Source organism: Lycium barbarum, chromosome 10, assembly GCF_019175385.1.
Source record: "Lycium barbarum isolate Lr01 chromosome 10, ASM1917538v2, whole genome shotgun sequence".
Lineage (NCBI taxonomy): Eukaryota > Viridiplantae > Streptophyta > Magnoliopsida > Solanales > Solanaceae > Lycium > Lycium barbarum.
Window position 1 is genome coordinate 111,743,292 of NC_083346.1, and position 20,094 is coordinate 111,763,385.

The following is a 20,094-nucleotide window of genomic DNA, read 5'->3' on the forward strand; positions in this document are numbered from 1 at the left end:
TATGCTATAATGTTATTGAAGGATTAAAAGGAGCTCTATTCTCTCTCTCTCTTTTTTTTTTTCTTTTCTTTTTGGACAATGATGAATTTAAGTATTGGAATGGTAAAAAAAGAGTACATATAAAAGAAAGAGGAAGAATTGTAGGGTTTTTTGTGTAAAATCCAGAGTAGAATGAGGATATTACTGATTTTTGGCGAGCATTAACAAGAAAAAATGAAAAGAATATTCGACAAAATACTGAGTAAAAATTAACAATAGGTGGCAATTTGCATCATCCAAGTCCATTTGTAGCCAAAGTTTGTGCTCTTTTGCACGTTCCCTCAAATTGTGGAGTTGATATCAAATATCACTCCATATTACTTTCCTTCTTTTGTTGCCTTTTATATTTTGATCATTTATAGTAAGATTAAGAAAATCTTTTGAAGATAATTATATTCTTATTTACGATATATATATATATATATATATATATATATATATATATATATATATATATATATATATATAGAGAGAGAGAGAGAGAGAGAGAGAGAGAGAGAGAGAGAGAGAGAGAGAGAATTTCACCTAAATAAAATATTTCATGAAATTTTGTAATTTCTAAATGATAAAAATTAGAGGAAAACATTTTTGAATTTTCTTTTAGGAGTTTTTTCTAATGAAAAATAATTTTTTTAGTGTGCTTTCATAAGATTATGTTATGATTTGATTTTTTTTTGGCTCCGTTTTTGAAATATTTATGAAATACTTCTAAGTTGAAATTATAAACTTGAATTTTTGATTATTTGTTTTAAATAAGTTTGGAGATAATTTACGTATGTACGAATCTTTCGTAACCGCGGACCAATTTATTACTGTTTTAATGAAGGCGCCAATTTTGAGCACAGTCCTAACTTTTTTCCCTGTTAGAAAAAAAGTCAAAAATGGAGGGTCAAACTACAATCTACACGGAGTAGAGGGACCAAAGTTCAACAACATGCTAATTCAACGCGTCTATAGTCTATATTTAGAAATGAAAATGAATAAATAAAAAATGCGCATAACCATTCCCATTGAAAGTTTTTATCCAATAAAACCCCCCAAAAAACATTTCCTTTTTTCTTTTCATTCACAAGCTCGTACTAACATTTTCTTTCTCTATTTTTACTGTATATGTATATATAACCTATATCTACATACACATTGATCTACTAATCTACGGACGTAAATAAAGATTATGGAGAACCTGTTGGAGCCGGAGGTGTTTGATTTGCCGGCGAAATATCCGTCGGCAGAAGCCCAGAGAAGGTGGAGAGATGCTGTTTCTCTCGTTAGGAATCGCCGGCGAAGGTTTCGGTATGCTCCAAATCTCGAAAAACGTGAAGAGGCTAAAGAACTCATGGAAAAAACCAGGGTACGTTATTCCTTTGCTTTTTTAGTACTTCTTCAATCTCTCTTCTTCTTTTTTTTTCCGGGAAAATACGCCTGAAAATGAGTGGGAAAGTGAGCAGGAAAAGGGAAATGAATTGGAAAGTCGCGAGAAAAGTGAAGAAGATTTACTCTCTCTCTCTCATATTTTAGATATTAAAAAACTATACAAAAATTGATATTGAAATTCAATTATTCTCGTGTCAATATGATGCAAAAATACATTTTAAAACGTTAGTCAAGAGATCGTATAATTTGAATCTCGAATATCGATAAACAAAAAGTATCACGTAAATTGAGATTATTTTTTGTTTTCCGAAATATGCTTGAAAATGAATAGGAAAATTGCTTGAAAAGGGAAGAATTTACTAATTTTTTTTATTTCCGACGAGAAGAGTTTTTCTCGATATTGAAATCTCGTTATTTGATTTTTTTTTTTTTGGTTTATTACTGCTAAATAGATTATTTTAATTGTTGATAGAACAGTAAATACATGCTTAATATGTTTAGGTACTTTATGCGCGTATTCACATACGTTAATCAAAGAACATTGAAGAGACTCTGGAAATGTTTAGTCTTTTCGTATTCCTGTAAGTGTGAATCGTTAAGAATTTGATCTCGCTCACAAGTGCGGTACAATGTTCTTTGACACTTGTACGTTTAAATAGAAGTGAAAATAATCCTGAAAATGAGTTCAGGTATGATAACCGGAGAAGATTTAAATACTTTTCGCTGAGAGTCAATTTAATTAAACTTTAAAGTTAAATTAGATTAACAGTATTTTAAGATTAAAGTTTACGGAAAGTTTGGTACAATATGCATCAATACTTGAACGTTTCATTGGAAAAGATGGAAACAGATCTCTCCTGTTTTGTTTTTCGTTTTCCGAGAAAGGAGCCGGAAAGTGAGTTCAATTATGTGGTTTATGGAGAGGATTTACCTTTTTTCTTTTCGAAAGTTTCTGCTTCTGTTTCTTTGCATAGGCCAAGACTTTTCGGCTTTGAAATCTCCTTTCGTTTGAATTTTTCTTTTGTCTTTTTACTGCTAAGGGCTGGGTATGCTCGACAAATATAAATATTTTTTAAATAAAAATTTAGTATTTATACATTGGTAATTAATTTTGGGATAAATTATATCATAATCAGATGGTGAAATAACAGTATCAAAATTAGTTACTCTCGAATAAAATAATGAAAATGATAAAAATACACCTGAGTTTCCTCAAGCTCTTATTCCACTTTAAATAAGGACGAGGTTTTTTTTTTTTTTTTTTTAGGTCGACGAACTTCTTCTTAGAAATTATACAATGCATGTTATTTTTAATACAACAAATCAAACAGCCAGTAAAAAATAATACCAGAATAATTAATCCCAGCATAACTAATTTTACTATAACTTGTCTTCAAACCAAAATTAGATATTGTTGCTACTTGCTACAACATAAATACAGCTCAATAATACTTTGGTACCTTGTGCCTAAATATATGTAGATTTATAAGAAAATATTGAAAACTGTTCTGACAATGTTAAAATCTCTCCTACTCTATAAATTTCATCCTTTTTATGTTCAAAAATAAATTTACAATATTTTGACCCAATTTTTTTAATCACATCCTTTGCAAAAAACTGTAGCTTTTATTTGTCAAAAAGTTGGCTTTTTTTTTCTACAATAAATAAGATGAGTGCGAATATATGGTAAAAGATCATATGATATCCACTATCAGTGGTGCTTTAGCACTTCCCCATTTGATACTCTTATTATATTTTCTTTTCCTGCGATGACATTTTCTTGTTTGACTTTTCGGATACGATAAGTTAGAAAAAATCTTAGCCCTTTTTTTCTGTTTGGTTCTTTGCTGGACCATCATCCAACTGGCTTAATATAGAGGACCATGTTGTTCAAATAAAGGGAGACAAAATTATTGATCTTTCATGCGGGAAAAATATGTATCAGATTAGAATTAAATATATAAATAATATTTTGTAAACTTATTTAATTCTGGATCCATCATTTACCCCATCTCCACATGGTGTCTTAATTCCCATAACTATTTGTAAAGCCTCCACAATTTGTCTAAGCTTATTAAAAAATTACATTTATGAGAAAATTTATAGAAAACATTAGTGTCAGTTAGAAACCAGATCTGGTTAGATAATGAACAAATTAAATGTATAATTGTCTTAATTAATGGTTTAGTACAGACATTTTCTAGCTTTATGACGTATAATATAATAGATGGTACAACTATTCAAACCAGATAGTGGCAAGTCATACACCATATTTATTTATTGACAAACTATTTAGTGCTTTATTAATAGGGACGTTATAAAAGATTTCCTGCTACAACTGTTATTCGCAATGAGTTTTTAGAGGATTTAAGGCTCCAGCCAGTTGTGGATTACTATATAATTTATAGTCTAGACCCAAAATAAGTGACCCAACCTCTACGATATTTTAATATCTATACCTACCTATGTTGGGTAGCGTTTCTGGTGGTATGGGCTGCCTAAAACAGGATAACGCATTGGTAGTTTGTGGGGACCATACAGAGAATCTACAAAATCACAGTAGTTCAGTGAAAAGATAAGTGAAGTTATTACTCCTCCGTTACAATTTAGTTGTCTTACTTTTTTTTTTTTTATTCCGTTTAAATAAGAATATTTTTTTTCCTTTTTAGTAACTTTTTAATTTTAATTTTCTACGTGATATGTTTAATACTACAAGATTAAACGACATTTTGGTAAATTTTACATAATTTTAGTTAACACCACAAGATTAAAAAGTGTTTTTTATCTTTTTTAAACTCCGTGCTAAATCAAAATCAGATAAACAAATTGAAATAGAGGGAGTATTTTATTTATTTTTTGGGGTTCCTTTCTTTGGGTTCGGTTATGTCATTTGGCAGCAGAATATGTTCTGTTGAGGATAAGGGGCTCTTTCATATTTTACCTTGGCTGTTTGCTTTCATGAACTCATGCTTTCTTTTTCTATTAAAGTTTGTGCTCAAAAGTATTCCTTAATGTCAATTGTTATTAAATTAGCTTGACAACTGCTTAGTAGTAAGCATCTACAGTGGGTCAACAACGAAATTTCCTTGAAATTTCCTTGTGACATTGACATTTCTTCTAGGATATAACTAGATAGTAGTATATAGGAAGTGTAATGTCGCGTAGCAAAATGCTCAACTGCTGAGCAGATTAGTACAAGAGAAGTTTGTTTTTATGTGGAGAGGCACATGCTTTATAATAAGCTGCTTTCTGAGCATTTTCTGAAAAATGGATTTTTTGGATTTTAAAATTGGGACAGTAGTAAGGAATGCGAGGTAGTTAATGTAGTGCCAAAAAGGACCAAAGTCTGGCTACTCCATTCGGCCAAAAAGGACCAAAGTCTAGCTACTCCATTCGGTCCATTTTACTGGTCATGTTTTTTGTTTTTTTGCACGTCTCTTAAGAAACTATTAACTGAAAGGATAATTTAACTAAATTATCCTTATTATTTAATACTACCCTTGTTTTACCACATTAACCTTTTCTTCCCATTTATTGAGTAAGGGTAAAGGTGGAACCTAAGGAGTAATTCATTTATATCTTGATTCTTTAAAGAGATAATAGTTAAAAACACACCTCAAGCATCACATTTTTTTGAGTTTTATACCTGAACTATTAGGTGTGGGAGTTTTTTTACCTAAACTATCACAACCGGTTTGCAAAACACACCTCAACTATCAGTTGTTCACCTTTTTTACCCGAACGTTCACCAACTAATCTGCAAAACACACCTCATTAAAAGTGAACAAAAGTGTGTTTTGCAAACTAGTCGGTGATAGCTTATGTAGGAAAAGTGAACGACTGATAGTTGAGGTATATTTGCAAACTAGCTGTGATAGTTTAGGTAGGAAATTCTCACACCTGATAGTTCAGGTAGAAAACTCAAAAAAAGGTGATACTAGAGGTGTGTTTTTGATCCTTTTAACTCTTTTCTAAAATGACAACTACTTTGAACCATCTATTTTTAGTGAGGACGACAACTAGAATGGACCGGAGGGAGTAATAAACACGTAGTCAACAGAGAAATTTCTGTGAAACTTCTTCCTCTTGGTTTTCTAAAATAACAACTATTTTAGACCATCTATTTTCAGTGAGGACGACAACTAAAATGGATCGGAGGGAGTAATAAACACGTAGTCGGCAGAGAAATTTCCATGAAACTTCCTTTTTGATAGGTAGGAAATTCTCACACCTGATAGTTCAGGTAGAAAACTCAAAAAAAGGTGATACTAGAGGTGTGTTTTTGATCCTTTTAACTCTTTTCTAAAATGACAACTACTTTGAACCATCTATTTTTAGTGAGGACGACAACTAGAATGGACCGGAGGGAGTAATAAACACGTAGTCAACAGAGAAATTTCTGTGAAACTTCTTCCTCTTGGTTTTCTAAAATAACAACTATTTTAGACCATCTATTTTCAGTGAGGACGACAACTAAAATGGATCGGAGGGAGTAATAAACACGTAGTCGGCAGAGAAATTTCCATGAAACTTCCTTTTTGACATTGACATTTCTTCCAGCTCAATTGATTAGTACACAGAAGTACAGAAGGGGACGGGTGACATGAAAAAAGATATCTTTTGTGTTTTGTCATTGATCATAACATAGGGTAGTCTGTCCCATCTCAACATCTTTGTTTGTCCCACCTAGAAGTGTTTTGTTTGTTTTCCTTTATCTTTGGTTGCCACGTGGAACATCAAATCCTAATAAAAATTCCCGCTTCTTGTATATTCTTGTTGTCTTGACTCTAAATAGTTGACATGTGCCATATTCCTTGCCTGGATTATTTTACTTCTCGACCATCTAATCAAATTTTTGCAACTTTGGGTTTATCTTCTTTAATAATTCAATGTCTCAAAGCCGTTCAAGAACACAAGGAAAGACAAACAGGAAACCTCTTGCAGGAAAAATTGCTCGCTTCTATGCCATGCATCCAAAAAAATGCTAAAACCATGACAGAATGCCCCTGTTCCTTAAGCTTGATGAGCGAAACTAGAAATAGGTTAAGATATCGGGGACAGTCACGTATTAAAAATGCACAATAGGTAACATGTGAATGATATATACTTTGAATAAAATGCTCAACAAAGTACATGTTATATCTATTAAAGTTCATGCTTCATGCTTTTTGTACATTATACAAAACCTTTGCATTCAAAGCTACTACACCATCCTGCAATGAGACAGGAAAAAAAAAAACGGTTGGCACAAAGGGAAATCAAATAATTATGCTCATCGCAGTAATGTTTAATCAACATAGCAAAGCTAAAAAGGTCTTTTTTACTTGGAAAGAATTGAAAGAGAAGAAAAAAAGATTTATTCAATCTAGGTGATGATTTCCATATAAATTGCTGTTTCAGTTCTTTGACATAGTCCCATGCTGGCAACAACCAGATCCCTTAGACAGTCTGCTCACTGAAAGATGATGTTTTTCTTCCCTCACATAATATAAACTTATGCTAGTGACTTTGACCTATTTATCTGCAATCATACGACTATCAGGCTGCTATAGTTAATTTATTGTTTACCTTTTGATTTGTCAGTTCAAGAAGCATTAGTATCTAATCATAAAGTGTTATATTGGGTTAATTATCTAGTTGTCACCTATGCCATGTTCATTTTCAAAACCAAAACTATTTGCTAAATAAAATCTAGTTTATTTTTGGCACTGTGCAGTCTATTATGACACCAGCAATGGCTGTTGTTAGGTATTTTTCTTGTTACCTGCATACGGTGTTTTAACTCAATCTTGAATTTAAAAGGAGAGTTAGTTGAATCATCATTTGATTAATTGTAGAAAGTGAGAACTCGAATCATTTGGCTGCTCAAACACTGTAATCGAGTTCCCTAATCAGAGCCATCTGTGACGATACTAGGAGTGAGGGCGCCCAAGGGTGTGGTCGGTGAAGGGGGTTGAGAACCATAAGGTCTCAGGTTCAATTCCCAACAGAGACAAAAGTACTAAGTAATTTCTGTCTATCTGTCCTAGCCTTGTGGACAGAGTTACGTGATACCTGTTGTTGGTGGGAGGTGGGAGGTATCCCGTGGAATTAGTCGAGGTGCGCAAATGCTGGCTCGGACACCACGGTTATCAACCAAAAAAAAAAAACAAATTATGGAGGAGTGAGGACTGTGTTGCTAACTAATGTAACTTATATAATCTTGTATACTGAGTCAAGCTACACTTTTTACCACATGCAATTTCCAGGAAAAGATTCGAGTTGGTTTCGTGGCTTATATGGCAGCACTCAAGTTCATTGATGGTATAATTTGCTCAATCTTGAGTTTTCCTTTAGACTCATTAAAACATATAGGTCCGCCAGCTTCTTTCTCCTCTTTCTTATTTCATTTTATATTTCTTTACAGCTGGTGATCTTGGTAAGCCATCAGACCAGGTCAGGGATGATATAGGGGCTGAACTGGCAAAAGACTTGCCGGAAGAAGCTCGAGAAGCTGGTTTTGGAATTAACCCAGATAAACTTGCATCTATAGTAGGTTCTTATGATATAAAAACCTTAAAGAAACTTGGAGGTGTTGAAGGGCTTGCAGTTAAGTTGAGAGTCTCATCAAATGAAGGAGTCAAATCGAGTGATGTACCTGTCAGACAAAATATATACGGATCAAACAAATTTACCGAAAAACCGTTTAGAAGTTTTTGGAGATTTGTGTGGGATGCTCTACATGATTTAACTCTCGTCATCCTGATAGTTTGTGCTATTGTTTCCATCGGTGTGGGACTTGCTACTGAAGGGTGGCCAAAAGGAACATATGATGGTTTAGGAATTCTACTCAGCATAGTATTGGTAGTCATGGTTACTGCAATTAGTGACTATAGGCAGTCGTTGCAGTTCAGAGATTTGGATAAGGAGAAGAAAAAGATATCTATCCAGGTCACAAGAGATGGATCAAGGCAGAAGGTTTCCATTTATGAGTTGGTGGTTGGTGATGTAGTTCACTTATCTATTGGAGATCTGGTTCCAGCTGATGGAATATTCATATCAGGATATTGCTTGCTAATTGATCAATCGAGCTTGTCTGGTGAGAGCGTACCAGTAAGCATATCTGAAAAAAGACCTTTTCTTCTATCGGGAACCAAAGTACAAGACGGTTCAGCTAAGATGCTAGTGACAACTGTTGGTATGCGAACTGAATGGGGTAAACTGATGGAAACTCTTAGTGAGGGAGGAGAAGATGAGACTCCTCTGCAAGTTAAACTGAATGGTGTTGCCACTATTATTGGAAAGATAGGACTGGGATTTGCTGTGGTGACTTTCCTTGTGTTAATAGTCAGATTTCTGGTGGATAAAGCTACTCACCATCAATTCACCAAATGGTCTTCCAGTGATGCATTAACTCTTCTGAATTACTTTGCCACAGCCGTAACTATAATCGTTGTTGCAGTTCCAGAAGGACTACCTCTGGCTGTCACATTAAGCCTTGCTTTTGCAATGAAAAAGTTAATGAACAATAAAGCATTGGTGAGGCATCTTTCTGCTTGTGAGACAATGGGTTCAGCTACATGCATCTGCACTGATAAGACAGGAACACTAACAACAAACTGTATGGTAGTAGATAAAATATGGATTTGTGGAAAGGCTAAAAAGGTAGAAAATGGTGGAGGTGCAGATGCAATAACAGATTTATCAGAAAATGCACTGGACTTTCTATTGCAGGCAATATTTCATAATACAGCAGCTGAGGTGGTTAAAGACAAGGATGGAAAGAAATTTGTTTTGGGTACACCCACAGAATGTGCAATATTAGATTATGGATTACTTCTTGGTGATATTGATGAGAAAAAAAGGGATTGTAAATTGCTGAAGGTTGAACCTTTCAATTCAGCAAAGAAAAGAATGTCAGTGCTTGTTGCTCTTCCTGATAGCAACACTCGTGCTTTCTGCAAGGGTGCATCTGAGATAGTCTTAAAAATGTGTGACAGGTTTATTGATTCTAATGGTGAAATTGTTGATATGTCAAAAGACCAGGTTACAAACATCACGGATGTCATTAATGAGTTTGCTTGTGAAGCCTTGCGTACTCTTTGCTTGGCTTTCAAGGACATTGAAGATGGTTGTCAAGTAAATAATATCCCTGAAAGTGGCTATACATTGGTTGCAGTTGTTGGAATCAAGGATCCAGTTCGCCCTGGGGTTAAAGAAGCAGTTGCATCTTGTTTAGCTGCTGGAATTACTGTAAGGATGGTCACAGGGGACAATATTAATACAGCCAAAGCCATTGCTAAAGAATGTGGTATACTAACTGCTGATGGTTTGGCCATTGAAGGCCCAGAATTCCGCAACAAAAGTCCCGAAGAAATGAGGCAAATAATTCCTAGAATTCAGGTGTGCTTTTGATTGCTTTATCTCATCCTTGTAGATCCTTGTGGCTTGAATATATTTTGCTGAAAAATGTTCTTTATATACTGAATGCAGGTTATGGCTCGATCATCCCCTACGGACAAGCATGTGCTGGTAAAGAATTTGAGAGGCATGTTTAAAGAAGTTGTTGCAGTTACTGGTGATGGCACAAATGATGCCCCTGCCTTGCATGAGTCAGATATTGGACTTGCTATGGGTATAGCAGGAACAGAGGTTTGTAAATTTTCTCCTACACTAGGTTGATATGGTCATATACACCATTTTCTTCTTGCAGGCTCCAATTGGCATTTTTTTTTTTAATTCTCATTTATATGGGCACAAGCATGCCACAAAATTTTCTTACCAACTGCAGTCTTCGTTATAGTCTATATTTTAAATATTTGTGATACATAACTACCTCATCAATGCTTGAAGTTGCCCGCTTGAATATTCCTTTGTAGCTTTCTTTTCAATTTCATATCTTCAAAATTTTAGGCTTAAAAATTTTAACACTTCACTCAGAAGACTTCAACTTCCAACATATAAGTAGAACCCACTTTTTTCGTGCATGTGTGAGTTTAGTCGACATTTGCGAGGGAAATTCTACAAATTGTCCCTACAACTTTTTGCATATTTGTTTTTGTTGAAAATTTTTACATGTTTGTAGCATTAATATCCATTCAATTCCAGCATGAACTATTCAAAAGTTATGTATATATTTTATTTTATCATGGTCTTTTGTTAGATTTGGAATTAGTAGATATTGCATTTTAAGCTGTTTCTAATCTTCACTTTTCTCAAAATAACATTACAGGTTGCAAAAGAAAGTGCTGACATTATAGTGCTTGACGACAACTTTAGCACAATTGTTAATGTGGCGAAATGGGGCCGTTCTGTATATATAAACATTCAAAAATTCGTGCAATTCCAGTTGACTGTCAATGTTGTGGCTCTGATGATCAATTTTATTTCTGCATGTGCCTCAGGTATTCATTGCTTTGAATGAGTTCATTCAATTTTCTGCTAGTGATCTGTGCATCAAAGAATCAACACTCAGACTCTCTCACATAGAGAGAGAGAGGGAGGGACGGGGGGAATTCATTAATCGTTATAAAAAAAAGTTAATCGTTACAACAATGGGAGTATTAGACTGATACTTATCTGCTGGGAAAAAACTTTCAGGATCTGCTCCTCTTACTGCTGTACAACTGCTCTGGGTCAACCTTATCATGGATACTTTAGGTGCACTGGCATTGGCCACTGAACCACCTCATGATGGACTAATGAGTAGGCCTCCTGTTGGAAGGGATGTGAGTTTCATTACAAAGACAATGTGGAGAAATATAATAGGACACAGTATCTACCAGCTGGCTGTACTCTTAGCGTTCAACTTCGCGGGGAAGCAGATTTTGGGACTTGAAGGTTCAGATGCTACAACCGTTCTGAATACTTTCATTTTTAACACCTTTGTGTTTTGTCAGGTATGCATTTTCAATTCAGTTTATTATCCTAGCTAGCCAGATTTTGTGTTGTGCGCTTTATCAATGTACCTGGAAACAGCCTCCCTACCTAAGGCAAGGGTAAAGTCTGCGTACACTCTACCCTCCCTAGACCCCACGTTGTGGGATTCACCGGGTGTGTTGTTGTTGTTGTTGCTGCTGCTTTATCAATGTACCGGCATCAGTTTTTTTAAGTTCATTCTTTTTTATTCATTACTAGTATAACAAAAACCCAATGTAGAAGGCATGAACAGATTCCGTGTTTAACATTCGTTAAACCTAACCAAACATTAGTCAGATTGGATTTGCATTCTCTTTTCTGAAGGGCCTTCACTGACCGGCTGATTGGCGCTTTCTTGATTATCCCATACAGGTCTTCAATGAAATAAACAGCCGTGACATGGAGAAGATAAATATTTTCCGTGGCATTTTTGGCAGCTGGGTTTTCATAGGCGTCATGCTTTCTACCGTTATTTTCCAAGTTGTCATTGTCGAGTTCTTAGGCACTTTTGCCAGCACCACACCCCTTAGCTGGCAACTATGGCTGATCAGTGTCTTAATTGGCGCTGCAAGCTTGGTCGTAGCTGTTATTGTGAAGTTGATCCCAGTCGAAAAGGAGACTCCTAAGCACCATGATGGTTATGATCTGCTCCCAAGTGGTCCAGAACTTGCCTAGGAGTGAGGTAATCAAACGCACAAAGGAAAGTGCTTGGGAAAACATTGTTTGCTTCGTCCATTTTCGGATGCTACGAGGCCTTTTGAGGTAAGAAGGAAACAAAACAAATGGAAAGAAAATACAAAATAAAGACGAAAAAACAGCTAATTTCACCATCTAACCTCCGGGTTCCACTTGAAATTTCGTCGCAGATTCTTGTCTCTCTTTGTGAACAGGTGCTTGAGAAGTATTTGAGATTTCGTTACTTGTTTGATGGAAAAACTCATTTTCTTTCTTTTTGGTTTGTGAAGAAAATATTCATGAGAAGACCAGCTTTTGAAACTTTCGCTTTGGTCACTGAATGCTCTGGAAGTGTGTATAGGCAGGAACAGTTGAAATTTAATACATTACTTTGTTATACCACTTGAGGTTTTTCTTCCTTTTTTTTTTTTTTTTTGGTGTTGGTGTCCCTATTCTTATTGCGTTATGCTCTTTAAAGGGGAAAGTGCTTTCTACTGGAATTTCCTCCAATCCCAAGGCTCTAATAACTTGAGGTTCAATTATGATTGTAATTAGGGGTGTTAAATGAGCGGGTTGGGCTGAAATTAGCCCAATCAAAATGGGCTGAGGTGATAAATGAGTTGGGCTAATATTAACTCAAAAATTACTTGGGCTGAAATGGGTTAAAAATAGGTTGGGTCATGACCCGCCCAACTTGACCCAGTTTTTTTTTTATTGGTCTATGTTTTAGAAAAACATTTTCGTGGCAAATATTTTCTTTTTCTAAAAATATATTTTTCATGAAAAATATTTTCGCTGATTTTTCGAAAATATTTTTGAGGAAAACTTTTTCCGTGGTAAATATGTTCGAGCAAAATTTTTTTCATGAAAAATATTTCCCTTCATATCAAACACACTACAAATTTATAAGATACATGATATAAGAAAAGTGTATACATAAAAAATAATAAAAAATAATAATTAAAAAAAAAAATTAAAGTAAATTCAAGCAATAAATCTAAATTTAAGTAAATTTTAAAAAAGGGCTAGAATTGAGCTAATATTAAGCTAAGTTGGAGATCACTTTAAAATGGGCTATGTTGGGTTGGGTTAAAATCAGTCAAATGTGAAATTATCTTGAGCCCAAAACTTTGGGTGGGTTGGGCGGACAATCACTTTTTGGGCTAAATTTGACACCCTCGGTTGTAATGCATTTTCTTCGTTTTCCTATTGATGTCCTTTTTGGGCGAACCATACAGTATCCAAAATTTATTGGAAATACTGATGTGGATTCGCGTCGAGTAGGCTTATAACAGAGTAAAACACTCCTTATTACCCCCAGATATCTGATTAGTTGAAATATTTCAACCTCCATTTCCGGTTGATGTTAGTCTAACTTCTTTTGGTGTTTGTAGGGTTGAGAGCCTCATATGAAAAATCTCATGTTTTTTTTTCTTTCTCTTTTAAGAAACGAAAAAGCATTTTTCCCGCATAGAGATTTCAAAATTTTACATGTTATCTTCACATCGACGTATTTGTTTTCCCACCAAAAACTTGGATTAAAAATCTTCTAAGTAACGCCTATTTTCTCAATGTAAAATTAGTCAGCTTAAGAATACTAGAACTGGTCACTTGCGTCGACTCAAAAAAAATATTATCTAATTATCCTTTTAATAATCAGTCTCAAAACGAAGTGCAAAATTTAACATGTAACCCTTAAGTTTTCTTCAAATTAGCATTTAATATTAGTTTTTACTTTCGTGATATCGATCACAAGAAGATCAAGCAAGATCTTTGTGAGTTACCGAAACACGATTAGAGAAGATTCGTATAACTAATGTGGCATCGAGACATAGTTATTGTTATTATTTGGTTCCATACCTTCTTCTAAACAGAGTATAAGAAGGTAAATTTTATATTTAACCGTAATGTTCCGGAGAGAGACATTTTATGTGAAATCGAGCACAACTAAAGTCACTCGTCAAATCGAAATATCAAAACAATCTTTTATTAAAAAACACTAAAAACAACTTAGAGCTTTATTATTCTGCATAACAAAGGAATTTCAAACAATCATGTCAAATATTGTTTCCTACCACTATTTTTACATATGTTTATCTCAAAAGATTTGTTAAGCTAAAACTTTTTTTTGGTACTAGTGTTCTTGCATACACACGACTCTAAACGCACAAACTAATAAGAGGTAAAATTTATTTGTTTGTTTGTTCGATCATCGGTTCTTCGTGCATGGGCATCTCAAAGCGACAAATAGGACAATAATGGCTTGTCTATAACAACCACTTGGTGATACACTCTCCATGAAACATATGAGAACAAGGCATGCTAAGTATCTCATGATCAGGTTCCTTCTTCACAAGCTCTTCTAGACACATCATACATTCATCCTTGTTATTTTCTTCATCAATCTCCGTCTTCTTTAACAACTCCACGGATGACTTACTAGCTAGCACCATACCATATTGTGATAATAACTCTTCTTCCAGAAACAAAATGCTTGCATCAGAAACTGTTGGGTTTAATTGATAGATTAAATGAGAAATGGAGGGAAAAGAAGTGGAGGGAAAATGAGTTGTTTCTCTTACTTTATGAAATGAGCATTTGTCCCTCATTGGTAGTGGAAAGAAAAGTTCTACTACTTAAAATTAGAAGTACTCCTTCTTGTTGCTAAAGGGTTAAGAAGAGGGTCTCCCCTCGCGCTGTCGTCGTCGCTCGGCTCTGGCTTCGGACCAGGACCAAATTTTCTTTAATTTTAATTATTTGCAAACCTTCAGAAATAGTACTTCCATGGCTATAAATTAGTTTGATTCCTTATGAATTTTCTGAACTTCAAAAACTTCTTCTTCTCCACAAATAAATTCCAGTGTAGTTTACTGCCGTTGAGTGGTTCACTGACACCGTTGTTTTAGGTACCGATACACCGGTGAGTAAGATCGTTCTATCCTGGGAGGATATATTCCATTAACCTTGAGTACTTGAGGAGAATAATTTCCTTAAGGACACACTATGCATTCATTGGGCTCGATTTTCATTCTTAAACATTTTTCAGAGACTGTTCTTACTTTTCCAGTTTCTGTTTTTCCATTTTCTACTGGTTTTTCCAGAATCTGTCCAGTTTCTGTTTTCTGTTTTCAGAATTATTATTTTTTCTGTTTCAACATTTTTGCAATACATTTTAATAACAATCTTAAGGAAATTATATTTTATATATTAATCTGTATTCTGCTTTGGAGACTAAAACCTGTGTGGTTTTCTACTCCGTATGAAATTTCGTATTCTGACTTGAAGACATAAAAACTTCGTTGGAATATTAAAGTTCATACTTGTACAACGATTTGAAGAACATAAAAACTTCATCGTTGCTATTGTAAAAAGTTTGCTATACTGAGTAGTAAGACAGTTTGTCTATTTTGACAGCGAAAAGAAATGGCAATTGAAAGCGCTACTACTTCTGCGACTGTTGCGGCAACAAGCCAAACTGCTGTGCCACCGGCGGAAAAACCAGGGAAATTTTCTGGAGCCAACTTCAAAGGATGGAAGCAAAGGGTGTTCTTTTGGCTTACCACTCTTGGTATGCAGAAGTTCACCAACGAAGACCCTCCTGTGCATACTGCTGATATGCCGGCCAATGAACAATTTATGATTGCTGAGGCGTGGAAACAGGCATATTTTCTATGGAAGGGCTACATCCTAAGTGCTTTGGAGGATGATTTGTATAATGTCTACAGTGCTATGAAAACTTCTAAAGAATTGTGGGATGCACTTGAGAAGAAGTATAAGACTGAAGATGCATGCTTGAAAAATTTATAGTTGCCAAGTTTCTAAACTATAAAATGATAGATATCAGAACCGTTGGAACCCAAGTTCAAGAGCTTCAACTTATTTTTCATGACCTTATTGTTGAAGGCATGGTAGTTAACGAAGCATTTCAAGTGGCTGCAATGATTGAAAAGTTGACTCATTTGTGGAGAGATTTCAAAAATTATCTAAAGCACAAGCGCAAGGAAATGAAGTTGGAAGATCTTGTGATTCGTCTCAAGATTGAGGAAGATAACAAAATAGCCGAGAAGAAGTCACGTGGGAATTCAACGGTTATGGGAGCGAATATCGTTGAAAAGGCTGCCCCAAAAAGTAAGAAAAGAAAGTAGTCCACCGGACAAAAGAAGGAGCAAGCCAAGAAAAAGTTCAAGGGCAACAGTTATAATTGTGGGAAAACTGGCCACAAAGCCCCAAATTGTCGTCTCCCGAAAAAGGACAAGGGAAAGGGACAAGCCAATATGGTGGAAAAGAATGATGACATGGATGATCTGTGTGCAATGCTATCGGAGTGCAATTTGGTTGGAAACCCCAAAGAGTGGTGGCTTGATTCTAGTGCCACTCGACATGTTTGCGCTGTAAAAGAAGCATTTGCAACCTACGCTCCCGCTGGACCCGAAGAGGAACTGTTTATGGGAAATACTGCAATAGCCAAGGTTGAAGGATATGGGAAGATACTTCTGAAGATGACTTCCGGAAAGGTGCTGACTCTCAACAACATTCTGCACGTTCCAACAATTAGGAAAAATTTAGTTTCAGCCGGACTACTCGTCAAAAACGGGTTTAAGTGCGTGCTGGTTAGTGAGAAAATTGTAATAAGTAAGAATGATATGTTCATAGGAAAGAGCTACCTCACCGAGGGCCTTTTCAAACTCAATGTAATGGTTGTTGACAGTATTAATAAGAATTCAGCTTCGTCTTACTTATTGGAGTCAAATGATTTATGGCATGTTCGTTTAAGACATGTCAACTACAAAACCTTGCGAAAATTGATTAATTTAGAAGTATTGCCTAAATTCGAATGTAATAAATCAAAATGTGAAATCTGTGTTGAATCTAAGTTTGTTAAATATGCATATAAGTCTATTGATAGGAGTTCAAATCCTTTAGACTTAATCTACGCAGATATATGTGATATGAAGTCAATACCATCTCGCAGTGGGAAAATGTATTTTATAACTTTTATTGACGATTGCACTCGATATTGTTATGTGTAGTTGCTTAATAGTAAGGATGAAGCAATTGATGCATTTAAGCAATACAAGAACGAAGTGGAAAATCAATTGAATAAAAAGATAAAAATGATTAGAAGTGATAGGGGTGGAGAATACGAATCTCCTTTTGCAGAGATATGTTTAGAATATGGAATTATTCATCAAACTACTGCCCTTTACACACCACAATCAAATGAAATTGCAGAAAGAAAAAATCGAACATTAAAGGAAATGATGAATGCTTTACTAATAAGTTCCGATTTACCGCAGAGCTTGTGGGGGGAAGCTATCCTTACAGCTAACCGAATACTTAACAGGGTTCCCCACAGCAAAACACAATTTATTCCATATGAACTATGGAAAGGAAGAAAACCCAACTTGAAATATTTCAAAGTGTGGGGGTATTTAGCAAAGGTACAAGTTCCTTTACCCAAAAGGGTAAAAATCGGACCAAAAATTATGGATGGTGTTTTTATTGGATATGCTATGAACAACAAAGCTTGTTGATTTTTGGTTCACAAATCCGACAATCCCGAAATTCATGTTAATATAGTAATTGAATCAGATAATGCTGAATTCTTTGAAAATATTTACCCGTATAAAATTGAATGTGAGTCGTCAAGTGAAAGATCTAAACGACCGCGGGAAGAACTAAAGGAAAGTACACCAAGTGAAGAGGATCCAAGGCGTAGCAAACGTCAAAGGACATCTACTTCCTTTGGACCAGATTTTGTGACATTCTTGCTTGAAAATGAGCCTCAAACATTTAAAGCAGCGATATCTTCTTCTGATTCAGCATTTTGGAAAGAGGCAGTCCATAGTGAGATTGAATCAATTTTGAACAACCATACATGAGAATTGGTTGATCTTCCTCCTGGAAATAAACCTTTAGAATCAAAATGGATTTTTAAAAGGAAAATGAAAACTGATGGCACTATTGACAAATATAAGGCAAGACTTGTAGTCAAAGGTTATAGACAAAAAGAAGGCCTTGATTACTTTGACACATACTCGCCGGTAACAAGGATAACATCTATTCGGGTGTTAGTGACACTGGCGGCCGTACATGGTCTTGAAATCCATCAAATGGATGTTAAGACAACTTTCTTAAATGGAGAGTTAGAGGAAGAAATTTGCATGGAATAACGTGAGGGATTTGTGGTTCCTGGTAAAGAAGGGAAAGTGTGCAAACTTGTTAAGTCACTTTATGGACTAAAACAAGCACCCAAACAATGACATGCTAAATTTGACCAAACAATATTGGCAAATGGATTTAAGATCAACGAGTGAGACAAATGTGTTTACATTAAAAACACTCCAAATCATGAAGTCATTGTTTTTTCATATGTTGATGACATGTTGATGATGAGTAAAGATATTGTCGATATAATTGCTACTAAGCGCATGCTGGCTAGCAAATTTGATATGAAGGACTTAGGAGTTGCTGATTTGATCTTAGGCATCAGAATTCAAAAAACTCCACAAGGTCTAGCATTATCGCAGTCTCGTTATATTGAAAGAGTACTTGACAAGTTTAAGTATTTGAATTTCAATGTTGCCAAGACTCCAATTGACGTGAGCTATACATTTCAGAAGAATGAAGGTGAAAGTGACTCACAATTGGATTATGCAAGAGTGTTGGGAAGTTTGATGTATATCATGAATTGTACGCGACCAAATATAGCATGTGCTATTAGTAAATTGAGTCGGTTTACAAGTAATCCCAATCAAACTCACTGGATGGCAATGAAATGACTTTTGGGGTATCTGAAACATACCCAAGACTATGCTTTGCATTATAACAAATATCCCGCCGTGATCGAGGGATATAGTGATGTAAATTGGATCACCAGATCATCTGAAGTTAAATCCACGAGTGGATATGTTTTCACAATTAGGGGTGGAGCAGTGTCTTGAAAATCATCCAAACAAACGTGCATCGCTCGTTCTACGATGGAATCTGAGTTTATAGCTTTAGACAAGGCCGGTGAAGAAGCTGAACGGCTCCAGAATTTCTTAGAAGATATTCCATTCTGGCCCAAGCCTCTGGGACCTATATGCATACATTGTGATAGTCAAGCAGCAATAGGTAGGGCAAGGAGCGTTATGTACGACGGAAAATCTCGTCATATACGATGGAGACATAATACCGTGAGACAACTACTCTCTAGTGGAATTATCACTATTGACTATGTAAAGTCTAGAGATAATGTGTCGGATCCACCTACAAAAGGCCTAACTAGAGAGGCAGTTGAAATATCATCTAAGGGAATGGGTTTAAGGCTAAGGACAAGTCATTATGGCGGTAACTCTACCTAGCAGACTGGAGATCCCAAGAGCTAGGTTCAAGGAGATCAAACAAAGTTGTGACTGACGGTTTGGCATTGTCAAATAACTCAATTCATTCTCATGATGAAGACAATGTTCAGAACAAGGATAAAACGTTAAGGTTTTTTAACGAGTTAATAAAGCTTAAGTTTTTTAATGTTTTCTAAGTTTGGCAGGTTTGACCAAATAGTGTATCTACTCGATAACACGTTTAGGAATCACCTATGTGAGTGTGAAGTGTAAGCCACTTCAAAGAGGATGATTGTAAAAAGCCCATTCTCTATTGTCACGACCCAACCCCGTAGGCCGTGACTAGTACCCGATGTGGGCACCCAAACACATATATCCAATGCTATCTCAACTGTATCAAACGCATTCAAGTATAAAGCAGAAGCCGTCAAGGCTATATTTCAAATTTAGATAATTTCCAGAACAATTTTGGCAGAGTTTCCTTTGTTTTACAGACTATCCCAAATAACCCTGCGCACAGAAAATACCAACAAAGGCCACACCGGCCAACAAAGCAATATATAAACGTATGCGGACCGGCCGCCGCGGCGAATGGGGTCGCCCCAAACACAACATATACACACATCCGTACAGAAAGACCCTAACCCACAAACATATCTACAGGCCTCTAACAGACATACAGAGTCATATGACGGGACAGGGCCCCGCCGTACCCGGAGTTGCCATACATACAGAATATACAGAAGACAGAAGATATATACCAAAAGTACACGCTCCGGATCAA

General features: G+C 35.6%; 1 protein-coding gene across 1 annotated transcript; it reads left to right on the forward strand.

Annotated features, from left to right (window-relative positions):
* The first annotated feature begins 1,032 nt into the window (after positions 1–1,032).
* On the forward strand, positions 1,033–12,387 carry LOC132614219 (calcium-transporting ATPase 4, plasma membrane-type-like). The gene is made up of 7 exons (XM_060328625.1): positions 1,033–1,390; positions 7,662–7,716; positions 7,820–9,795; positions 9,886–10,044; positions 10,625–10,796; positions 10,993–11,291; positions 11,683–12,387. The coding sequence occupies exons 1-7, from the start codon at positions 1,214–1,216 to the stop codon at positions 11,983–11,985; spliced, it is 3,141 nt and encodes a 1,046-aa protein (XP_060184608.1). The 5' UTR covers positions 1,033–1,213; the 3' UTR covers positions 11,986–12,387.
* Positions 12,388–20,094: the final 7,707 nt, after the last annotated feature.